We start from the raw sequence: 12,549 nt of genomic DNA, 5'->3' as shown, positions 1-12,549 counted from the left end.
CCTTCCTTTTCCCTGTCCCTACACCCTTCCCCCTTCCTTTTCCCTGTCCCTACACCCTTCCTCCTACCTTTTCCCTCCCCCTTCCCTGCCCATCCCTTCCTTCCTCCACCCCCATTTATTTCTGCCCCCCTCCTCCCCCCCTTCCTTTAACTTAGAATACAGTAAAATAATCTTTGTGTACCACTTCAATATATTAGAATTTGAATCTATATAACTGTTCTAAGAAGAAACTTGTGAGGTTATTATAGGACAAGATATAATAATAAATTGGCTGACTACATTAGACTTACAATAAATATGATAGGCATGAAGTCACATGACTTTCAGAATAAGTCACATGATGTCTAAATTGAGTTGGAATTCCTACTAGATTCCCACTGGAATGAAATGGGAATAGAGTAGAAAAGCAGTCCTACCATATTCCCCCAGGACTGCAGCCAGAATGCCAGACTTTACCCGGACTACAGTGGGAATCCGGTGGGAATACATGGGGGAGAGTTAAGTACAGGAAACGCAAAGCAAAGTCTCAGGAGATTAATGGTAATGATGAAGACTTGGGTTTGGATGAACAACATGCAGAATCTAATGTCTCTGAATCTGATTGAAATAAATAAATCCATGTAGTAGTAAGTAACTAGTCATATGCCTTATGCCCTTGTTTAGTAAAAGATTTAGTGCTACAATTCTATTTGTCTGACCTAAAGAAGGAGATTCAGGGTCCAAAATTAATTAACCAGAAGTCCTAGTGTTCAATTTCTGTTGATTCCAGTTGGATTCCTGTTAATTCCAGCCGGAATTCCAGGATTCCGGTAGGAATCAGTGGAGGAATGGAAAGTATTGACTGGAGCCAGCACATGTTGATCTATGTGTCTATGTACCAACGACATGCCACCCAAAGGGTGGCATGTCATTGGGGCTTTCAAGTTCTGAAGAGTATACTTCAAGTATAAAACATTCACAAAGAATAACATACAAGGCCATGCATAGCACAGGTCACAGGCTTGTGATCAATTGATTTGACACGCTTTTGACATGCTTTTCCTCCTTGCTTCCTCCTCCCACCTCCTCCCCCATCACTATACCTCTCTCTGTCCTTCCCAACCTTCTGCTGTAATGCAGAAAAAGAAGAAAGTGCCCTCTATTCACTCCAGCTCCAAGGTCGATGATGACAGTACATTAGAATTGACATTGAACCAAACTGTCACCTGCAAACGTAAATGCAAGCAAAAGAAGTATGGAACAACCCTGTCTGCACATAAAAGACCTAATCTCTTTGATTAGGCAGAGTAATGACAACTTTACAGAACCATACCAGTTGTTAGCAAAATGGATGGCTCACTCAGAGATGCCCTTTGCAAATTTCACTACAGTCATGAACATAGTTCTCACAGAGGTAGGCTATGAACTTGTCATTGACAGGAGGAGATGCAATGATGTTATTCTTGATGCAAGCCTTTGTCTCCTTCATATTGCAAGCAACCTCTAGTGGTTTGGCTTTCACAGCCAATAGTTCAGCTTGTGTGACAGGTACAGCAGGCTAAAGCTGGTAAGTAACTATTCTTAAGCAAGAGAGAAAATTGGTGAACTGACAGTTGCTCCCAAAAGATAGTGCAAGCATATTCACCACTATCCAGGGACCTGAGGACATACTCATCAATGCGGGTGATAGAAAGCTGTCACAGAATTTCTCCCAATGTGAAAGCATTAACTACACCAATGGTGATATGGCTGGAGTTGGCAGCTTGACCTGGCCTGTAAAGGCAGCCACCACATTCTAAAATGTACATTCCTTTAGTATAGAAACCATAGAAAGTGAAATGGGCACACCTTTAATCAGAGAAGCATTTTGGATAACATTTGGTAGAAGCAGTGAGAGCAAAGTGGTCATCTGTCCTTTGCTCAACATGGCTGTAAAGCCATCTTCCAACCAAATTTCTTCTGCTGGTTTAGTGGGGTCCATGTGGTCAAAGAAATTGACAACAACTACAGAGAACCACTGTCAGTCCATATCTATATATGCACAAGTATCACTTATGTGGAACCATTGTGTTAGGCTTTACACCACTGCTGATATCTGTGTCCTTCAAATGTTTGAGGGCTTCACTGAGGCTTGTCGCAACTGTAACTTCCATCTCTTTCTCAGAAGGAACTGCAATGTGATCAGAATCACTGCTGTTATCCAAGTCTGGAAGACTAGCAGGAGATGAGTCATCGCCCATGTCACAATCTTCATGGGAGATTAGCTTGAAAGAACATGAATACAAGCCATAATGACACATACCAGGAGTAACAGGTCCCCCATGAACAGTGGTCCCAGTGGTGCCAAGTCTTCCAAATTGTGGAGGAGGATCAGTTGTGACTTTCAGGTCCAATAAAGTTTTGTTAGCTCTAAATGCAGAGAAATTTTGTATCAAATCAATTTGGTGACAAAAGCAGTGACATACCCTGTTGGCTTCCCAACTGCTACCTTCACCTCAATCTCATCCTCTGCTGCCTTATCAGAACTCCTCTGTTTTCTTCTCTACAGGGGTGGAATCTGGGTGGTAAGAAAACAATCCTTAAAACTTGACATGTTTGGCCAGTTCAGGATGCTTATCAAGATGTGCAATGATGTGGGGAATCAAGACTTTCATGGTCCCAGTAGAGTCAATTTTGAGCACAAGAGCAATTGCCTCCAAGTCCAATTTCTTACAATGGTTATTGATAGGTCCCATTAGTGCAGACATAACTGGGTGTTTGGTGGGGTGAAGAGGGGTGCACAAAGATTGATCAAGGGCATGCAACGAGTATTTCACCTGGAGAGTGGGATTTGAAATTTATTGGACCATATTGGTGATACGGATGAAACCATGTCACCCATATAAAATTCAATTTTAACGATTTTACCAATAAAGGTCATCTCTAATAAATACACTACGTACAATTGCAATGATACAAAGAGTCAATGCGCATACCCGGCTCAGTTGACTAAAAGTGCAAATGCATGGAATCTGAAAATAGGACAAAGGCTTTGGAACTGGCAGCAGTACGTGTCGTGACATTATACTTGGATCCTATCTAAGATTCACCTACCATGAAATAGAGCACAAAGAGGTTCTAGAGTAAACACCCAAGGCAGGGAGAAGAATTGCATTACTACCAAAGGGTTTAGAAACACATAATGGATTTATTGTGGAAACTCGTGCTTATAGAAGAAATACAGAAAAGACGACATAGACGCTTAAACGGCATGTCTGAAATATTGAAAGACTAAACTATGCCTAAGTAATAAATGTACGAAGACTTAGCATGGCTCACGGCCATTCAGAAAGACATGTACGGTGATTCCTGTGTACGCATCAAAGACTGATGCGTCTGAATGTCACAAGTACAAACATGGGGAAAAGACACATTCTATTATATGAAATATAATAAGAACCCCCTGACAATTAAGAAAGACATTTGAAAGCACCTACGGAGTGTCTCCTGACTTCCGTAATGAAAAGACAAGCCAAGACAAGGCATTGTAATTAAAAACTCGGAAACAACGGGAGACCAAAGACTATTGGTAAATGCATACGCATGCGCATCAACACATCAGGAAACATTAATCATTATATGATGCCATCTGTCAAACCGGTAACCGGGCCATAGAAAAGAAACACACGAGATCATGCCAAGCTAAGAATAGCTACATCGGCTAACTCCATGTACACATCAAACACTGATGTGTTTGAAAATGAAAGACATGACACTGCAAAATCTGTAGTGTTCACAGAGATAGACTACAAAATATACCACACGTTCTTTAAAATTCATATTTGTAATTTGGACCGAAGTATCCTGCATTAAAACACATGTAAAACGTAGATAGGGGTTCCTGGAGTATATAAGAGCATGCTGGCAGGTCAAAAGGCAAGCAATCGCCCCCCTGTTGACCAGCTAGTTGCACTCCAAGTAGGAACTTAGGAGGTGGACAGTTGTAATCAATTAAAGGAGATTTCTTCGTGGTCAGAAAAGTACAGTGTGAACGAAGCCAGCATGCTTGGGAGTCAACTTACTTGGAGACTTTTGAATAAGAGGTTTTAAGAACACAGTATCATTTAGACAAGACAGCGTACTTGTACCCTTAGTTTTGGAGCATAGTGACATAATAAAAACTCACGGGAGTCATAAAAGTCAATTGAAGTTGTGTTTTGTGTTAATAAAAGAAACTGTGATCAAAGAACTTTGCATTTAAGAGACCAAGTTCCCAGAAAAGACATACTTTGTTCTATTGAACTATTCTAAACCACACTTTATAATAAAAACCCATTTTGAATGAAATCTCTTGAGACTTAACCTAAGAAGACAAAAGTGGTATTTCTCAATACCAAAGGCCCTCAAACTCGTGCACTGAGATTGTGATAGTGTGTGTGTGTGAGTGTTTAGGTGTTTAGGGTTTTCCCAATGCGCTTGATCCTTGTTTGCGTGTTTCGCACTTACACGGTCATCCCCATGCAACGCGTATCATCAGGGGTGAGCATGGGCCAAGGATATTCAGTGAAGGCCATTGGAATTCATTGGAGAACATTGGACACGATGGTGAGAGTGTTGAAGTCCAATGAAACACAACAACAAGTACAATGGAAATTGCCATATCATATTTTAATCTCCATTGTCATGTGACATCTCAATGTCCATCAACCTCTATCAGTGTCCACCAATGTATGTTGATAGACATTGTCGTCCATTGACATACAACAAAGTCCAACATTGAACTTTCCAGCAGCCAGCATATAACTCCATATTTCTTTACTATAATCTGGTCCAAATGAATGTGGTATGCATCCAGTGAGAGATAAGAACCCAGTACAGAAAGTACCAGGAAAATGATGGATTGTGCTGGTGACCTAGTGATTATATCTGGTGTCTTTGGCTAATTGTATCAGTCTGCAATATTTCTCAATTGGGAAAATTAGTTCAGCACAGACAGCATAGTCTTTGTAAAATTGATAAATTCTTACAATGTCTATATTTATTTTTTGGACATTGATACTTTGAAAAAGCATATACTCCACTAAAGTCAAACATTTTCTCTGATCTGAGACATTACCAGTTGGTTTTTAAATACTTTTCATGTTAAATAGAGGTAGCCAGTTGTATTTTATAGGACAAATGAATAAAGAAGTTACACAAAGTACACTAACTGGGCAAAAAGATTGTCCGATCATTTTTTGGACAAAGTTGGTGCTATAACACAAGAATCAAAGATTTTGAGAACTAAGCTCTAGTGTATAAAATATAGCTAAGGAAGTGTAGATTGTATATACCAAGTCTGGGGATGAACAATTGAAAACTCAGGATAAGGCAGGGAATTGACTGTGACAAGTGCCAAAAATGGGATGTAACAAAGTGGGAAATTCTGAATGACTGCAACCTACTGAAAGCAATTCACAACTTGAGGAAGAGATATTTTTAACACTGGATCTCCCTGCTATTGTTATGAGTTTCATAAAGTCTCTGGGCTAGAAAATTTTATATCCTCCTCTAAAAGGTAAATTTGAACTTATTCTCCATTTAATGTATTTTTCACTCAATATATTTGTTGGAATGAAGTAAAATGACTCCCTATTGTTGTTTGTAGTGTATATAATACAAAAGGTAGGTAGAAATGTTAAAATGAACATTGCATGATGTCTGTAGAAGCTAATTCCCAGAGTTTTTCTGGAAGTAAACAAGTATCTACAACATTGGTCCTTCTTTTCTGCAAGAAGAAAAATGCTACCATCCTTTTGAATTAATCCATGGAGACTCAGGATGTCTTTTAAACAATGCCTGAAGTATAGCATGATAGCAAATAAATTTACACTGGGTATAACTTGAAAAGTCCCCAACAAAAGTACATTTTGCATAGAGCAAGAAAAGTGTGGGGTATCAGATCCTTGTATAAATGGAACTTCTGCTTATTTTTTTGGGATAGTGTACTAGGCATGAGAAGTGCCTTGTGAAATATTTTCAGCCCCAATTCACCAAGAAAAATGTCAAGGATTGGTCCAAGATGATTGCTCTATGCAAAATGTACTTTTGTTGGGGACTTTTCAAGTTATACCCAGTGTAAATTTATTTGCTATCATGCTATACTTCAGGCATTGTTTAAAAGACATCCTGAGTCTCCATGGATTAATTCAAAAGGATGGTAGCATTTTTCTTCTTGCAGAAAAGAAGGACCAATGTTGTAGATACTTGTTTACTTCCAGAAAAACTCTGGGAATTAGCTTCTACAGACATCATGCAATGTTCATTTTAACATTTCTACCTACCTTTTGTATTATATACACTACAAACAACAATAGGGAGTCATTTTACTTCATTCCAACAAATATATTGAGTGAAAAATACATTAAATGGAGAATAAGTTCAAATTTACCTTTTAGAGGAGGATATAAAATTTTCTAGCCCAGAGACTTCATGAAACTCATAACAATAGCAGGGAGATCCAGTGTTAAAAATATCTCTTCCTCAAGTTGTGAATTGCTTTCAGTAGGTTGCAGTCATTCAGAATTTCCCACTTTGTTACATCCCATTTTTGGCACTTGTCACAGTCAATTCCCTGCCTTATCCTGAGTTTTCAATTGTTCATCCCCAGACTTGGTATATACAATCTACACTTCCTTAGCTATATTTTATACACTAGAGCTTAGTTCTCAAAATCTTTGATTCTCATGTTATAGCACCAACTTTGTCCAAAAAATGATCGGACAATCTTTTTGCCCAGTTAGTGTACTGTGCCTTATCGGGATCCTGGCCACCTTAACTCATTGTCCTAGTTAAGGACTGAGTTTCGCACTATGTGTCATTTTTTTGACATTTTCTGTTAGGCATTTTTCTCCTCTTAATTACCATGTACATTTTGGAATTCTAAATTGAAATTTGACTCAGTAGTGTTTTTTTTGGTGTAAAAAGACCATAAACACGGCCCTGACTGGGAAGCTGGCCACATCCAGTTTGTATTCAAATCGACACTTTTCATTTTTTAAACATTTTCACTCAATTGGCCTAATCTCAAACTTTCCAATGATATAAAATTTTGGATATTTTGTGCACTACAAGCTGCAGAAAATAAGTGGCCAGCTTCCCAGGGTGGCCAGCTTCCTGATTACATACAGTAAGTGGGTGATGAAACACATGGATATATGGAATAACACAAAAGATGTGAAGTTCAGTTGAACTTGACAATGGAATCAATAGGTTCAATTGATCCTTGAATGGGATCATGGCATGATGAAAAACACTGGCTCCAGTTTACACCATGAACAAAGTTTTCCAACTGAAGTGAAGTTGGAGTGCAACCAATCACAGTAGTTGTTCTTGGCCAGAACAAACCAGATCTATTTCGGTCTGGCACCCGTAGAACATAGGCCCCACCTGGCAGCATAATCCAATTACCATCATGGTGGCAGAATTCTAGCAATGGTTTATTATAGGAATCACAAAGAAAAGTTTTATTGAAGTCAGACATGGTAATGTTCCTGTCCTCAGAATGTATGGGTGTGACTGGTAATGAAACAGAAGTGCTTGCAGTAGGACAAGTGGAAAGACAAGACACTGTTACAGGATCAGTAATTCTTGAACTGATCTGAGCATCCCACACTCTGACTGTCTCATCACCAGATCCAGAGACAATGTGCCTGCCATCAGAAGAAAATGCAACTGAAGTAACCCCATCACCATGTCCTTTGAGAGGATCCATGACACTCTGACCTGTCTGGGCATCCCACACTCTGACTGTCTTGTCATCAGATCCAGAGACAACATGCCTGCCATCAGGAGAAAATGTAACTGAAGTAACCCATCATCATGTCCTTCAAAAGGGTCCATGACACTCTGACCTGTCTGAGCATCCCACACTCTGACTGTCTTGTCATCAGACCCAGAGATAATATGCCTGCCATCAGGAGAACATGCAACTGAAGTAACATAAAGATCATGGCCTTTGAGAGGATCTACAACAATTTGGCCTGTTTGAGCATCCCACACTCTGACTGTCTTGTCATAGCATCCAGAAGCAATGTGCCTGCCATCAGGAGAAAATGCAACTGAAGTAACATAATGATCATGGCCTTTGATAGGATCCATGGCACTTTGTCCTGTTTGAACATCCCACACTCTGACTGTCTTGTCATAGGATCCAGAGACAATATGCCTGCCATCAGGAGAAAATGCAACTGAAGTAACTGAACTACCATGGCCTTTGAGAGGATCCATGACACTCTGACCTGTCTGAGCATCCCACACTCTGACTGTCTTGTCATCAGATCCAGAGACAATATGCCTGCCATCAGGAGAAAATGCAACTGAAGTAACATAATCATCATGTCCTTCAAAAGGAGTCATGACACTTTGACCTGTCTGAGCATCCCACACTCTGACTGTCTTGTCATCAGACCCAGAGACAATATGCCTGCTATCAGGAGAAAATGCAACTGAAGTAACATAAACACCATGGCCTTTGAGAGGATCTACAACACTTTGGCCTGTTTGAGCATCCCACACTCTGACTGTCTTGTCATAGCATCCAGAGGCAATGTGCTTGCCATTAGGAGAAAATGCAACTGAAGTAACATAATGATCATGGCCTTTGAGAGGATCCATGGCACTTTGACCTGTTTGAACATCCCACACTCTGACTGTCTTGTCATAGATCCAGAAGCAATATGCCTGCCATCAGGAGAAAATGCAACTGAAGTAACCCAATCATCATGTCCTTTGAGAGGACTCATGACACTTTGACCTGTTTGAGCATCCCACACTCTGACTGTCTCATCATCAGATCCAGAGGCAATATGCCTGCCATCAGGAGAAAATGCAACTGAAGTAACATTGCCACCATGTCCTCAGAGAGGATCATGACACTTTGACCTGTTTGAGCATCCCACACTCTGACTGTCTTGTCATCAGACCCAGAGACAATATGCCTGCCATCAGGAGAACATGCAACTGAAGTAACATAAACACCATGGCCTTTGAGAGGATCTACAACAATTTGGCCTGTTTGAGCATCCCACACTCTGACTGTCTTGTCATAGCATCCAGAGGCAATGTGCCTGCCATCAGGAGAAAATGCAACTGAAGTAACATCATCATTATGTCCTTTGAGAGGATCCATGGCACTCTGACCTGTTTGAGCATCCCACACTCTGATTGTCTTGTCATAGATCCAGAGGCGATATGCCTGCCATCAGGAGAAAATGCAACTGAAGTAACCCAATCACCATCTACTTTGAGAGGGTCCATGACAGTCTGACCTGTTTGAGCATCCCATACTCTGACAGTCTTGTCATTGGCCCCAGAGGCAATATGCCTGCCATCAGGAGAAAATGTAACTGAAGTAATCCAACCATCATGGTCTGCAAGTCTGAGCAAACATTTCTCTGACCAATCTTCCATTTGACCCATCTTTACAATCAATGTCTTTTGAAATAGCTTCAGAAACTGCATAGAGATTTTTGAATTTCGTGGAGCAAATGGGAGTGCTGACAAATATATATGTGGCACTGCATTAGCTATTGGTTCCACAAACTCCATAACAAATCTATTTGCATCTTTTGCGAAGTCTGATAGGCTGGGTTTTATAGCCTATAGTGTTTCATATTAGTAAAGTGATAGATCAAACATCTATGTACTCACTTTGCTCCAACGTGCAGCTAACAATAGTAGCTGAGCAGCATGGTTTACTGTTCCCATCAAACTCATAATTTCTAGCCAGTGTAAAAGATGTACCATCAAAAACTTCTCAACTGCAGCCTGCACTGCCAATTGTAATATTTTATCACAATCCTTCTGCAGATAGCTGGCCCAGAAGTAGGTTGCATGATCTAAGGCTGTAGATTTCACACTTTCAATATGGTCATTCAGCTCTGGTATGTCTTTGTTCAAAATATAGGATGTTTTTAGATCAAAGAAGTTAAACTTGAGTTTTGCATTCATAAGTTTCAAGCAAGACCCAGCAAAGGAGAGACTATAATACTGATGATCAACCCACAAGTCTTGAGAGCGCCCAGAATCAAGCAGAAAATCCACCACAGACTGGTGGCAAATATGCAGATAGTTTGTATTGCTGATGGATAAAATTGGGCTGAGTTGGCCAATTATTGAATTTAGGAATCCATCTTTTACTCCCAGAAGCTCTGTTAGATCTTTGATGCGAAGTGGGTCCTTTGCAATGATTATGGAGCCTAGGACTAATTTTAAGCTAGTTTTCTCTGGTTTTCTGAGACCTTGCAAGGCAACAGAAATGACCTGATGGTACAAGCTGTCAACAACATCAATTCCTTCTCCAGAATCAGTAGAAATGATATCTAGCCTCTCTTCAGGATCACCTCCCTTATGCAAGATAAAGTCCATTGCAGATTTAGCCCAGATAAATAACCCAGCAGCTTTTCTTACAAGAAATGATACTTTGGCTGGACCAGGCCACTTTGGAGGCAACCTAGTTACCTCAGTAAATCTTGCAATAAAGTATTTTTCAAGGTCATCAGAAGTATGTGTAGATATCTCATGTCCAGTATGAAGATCAACATGGACACTGATGGAGCCTAGACAAGTCTGAATATTACTATAACGGCGACTTGTAATAAGGAGCTTGAAAGATTTAGAAAAGCCAGACCAAGATATCAATGAAGGCAAGAGTTTCTCATATGAATCACACTCATCAAGGGCATCAACAACAATAAGAAGAGGCTTTATGGAGGTCCCAAAAACCTGCTGTAAAGGCTTTGAAATAAGATGCTCAAATTGCATAGAGATATCAAGGCCTCTGATGTTAGCCTTCTGAGTCTCCAGTGCCTGAGCTATAGACTTTTTGACATCATTGGATCCTAGAGAAAGGTCCAAAGCAATGCGTCTCCATAAATTGTCTGGATCCCGAAGCTCAGTCTCATCACGATGGAAAAAGAATTGCCCAGAGAAACAGTCAAAATCAGCTACCACAGTGGAAGCAATAGTTGTCTTTCCAGAGCCAGGACTGCCAGAAAGCCAGAAAATATTAGGCTCATTCAGATCATCAAGCCATGTTTTAATAAGAGTGAGCACATCCTCCCGAGTTCCAGGCATGCATCTGTCTTTTACTTTGCCATGTGATGGAGCTTTGAGCTCTTGAAGCCATTTTTCTACCTAGATTGTTTATTGATGATATAAGCTCATGTCAAATTTTACCCATCCATCATAACTTACATTTAATTGATCTGCAGCATCTTCTATCTTGGTCCAAAGTTCATCATCATTATTGTTATTGATCTACAGTATCCCAACAATTAATTGAGGAGGGCATTTGAATAAGTGAATACTCACAGTATTTGCAGCAGTGACAACACTATTAATAAATTGAACATTTTTTGCCTGATGAAACATATTTACTTGAGCCACTGAATAGATAAACAAGTTAGATTGAAATAGTATTGAAAAGCAAGTGTATACATACCATCCCCTGTAGCTGGAGGCCTTTCACCCATATTCTTTCTCTTGTTAGACTTGTGGTCTTTATTGGACTCAGGTGTTGCATCTCCCAAAATCTCTCTCCACTTGGCATCTGTACAATTTCAGAAAGAGTATCAAGTTAAATATTTACACCTTGACTTACTTGCTTCTTGTGAACTTCCCTCAACATCAACCCCAAGACAAGCCTGAAAGTTGGGCTGCATGATTGAATGAATGAGATGATTTAGAACAGTTGATATGAAAGAAATGCCATGATGCTTACAAGTGCATTTAGTTCAACCTGAAAACTGGCAATATGTTCTGTATCTTTTCCCAGATTGGCAATACTCATGTACAAATTCTGTTGTTGGATCTTTGTCACATCTTCTTTCATATGCTCCAAAATGCTAGTGCATGACTTCAATCCAGGAGGCATTCACAATAACACTCTCCAAACCACGCACCATCTCAGATTCTCAAAATTGGATTGCCAAGTCAATGGGACCTGACTCTTGTTATATTGACAGGTAGCGAGAACAATCTCCTCAACCTTCTGAATGAGACTTCCAGAAAAAGCAGCCCAATCCTTCTCATTGATCTTAATTTTCTGTGGCCATTGGATAGATAGACGTGGCGGAATGGCTATAGTAAGGATACACACCTTCACAATTCCGATGATGGCCAATGCCTCAAGGACAGCCGCCTTCAAAGGTGGAAAGGTGTCGCCAGATGCGGCGACAACCTCGAGCGCGATCACTTGCAGAAGTTCGTTTCCCACGGGATTCAACCCAGTAGCGTTCATTTTGTTGTTTTTGGTGGTGTCGCTGGTACCGAAAGTCGCGTTTGCGTTCATGATGGTGGTGGTTGATAACAGGAATGGGTAGAGCGCCGATTGCCACGCCATGTGACCACAACGGTTCAACTTCCGAGTCACGGGTCCATGTCACTCTGCTTTCTACGATTTCCTGACCATTTGTTACTACAGAATGCCAGTTTCTACTACCCCAAATCACGGATGTAGAATACCATCCCATGTCTACCCGAATTGACACCCCCAACCCGAATTTGAATGGAAGAGGACGAAATTACGGCGGGCATGCATAGCTATAGTAC

The 12,549-nt window shown here is 40.4% G+C and overlaps 2 protein-coding genes across 2 annotated transcripts; one reads left to right on the top strand and one right to left on the bottom strand.

The window, feature by feature from the left end:
- Positions 1-1,032: 1,032 nt before the first annotated feature.
- Positions 1,033-2,207, top strand: LACBIDRAFT_322512 (uncharacterized protein; the record flags this gene model as incomplete). Its single annotated transcript, XM_001875985.1, has 5 exons — positions 1,033-1,213; positions 1,305-1,393; positions 1,537-1,546; positions 1,810-1,998; positions 2,026-2,207. The coding sequence occupies 5 exons, from the start codon at positions 1,033-1,035 to the stop codon at positions 2,205-2,207; spliced, it is 651 nt and encodes a 216-aa protein (XP_001876020.1).
- Positions 2,208-7,180: 4,973 nt separating this feature from the next.
- On the bottom strand, positions 7,181-12,289 carry LACBIDRAFT_381489 (uncharacterized protein; the record flags this gene model as incomplete). The annotated part of the gene is made up of 12 exons (XM_001875543.1): positions 7,181-7,800; positions 7,851-8,679; positions 8,753-9,193; positions 9,241-9,597; positions 9,649-11,133; positions 11,194-11,256; positions 11,311-11,384; positions 11,441-11,548; positions 11,600-11,654; positions 11,720-11,843; positions 11,901-12,043; positions 12,098-12,289. 12 exons carry the CDS (start codon positions 12,287-12,289, stop codon positions 7,181-7,183), a joined length of 4,491 nt encoding a protein of 1,496 aa, XP_001875578.1.
- Positions 12,290-12,549: the final 260 nt, after the last annotated feature.

This window comes from Laccaria bicolor, genomic scaffold (genome assembly GCF_000143565.1).
Source record: "Laccaria bicolor S238N-H82 LACBIscaffold_3 genomic scaffold, whole genome shotgun sequence".
Classification (NCBI taxonomy): domain Eukaryota; kingdom Fungi; phylum Basidiomycota; class Agaricomycetes; order Agaricales; family Hydnangiaceae; genus Laccaria; species Laccaria bicolor.
This window is presented reverse-complemented; position numbering and strand designations above follow the sequence as displayed.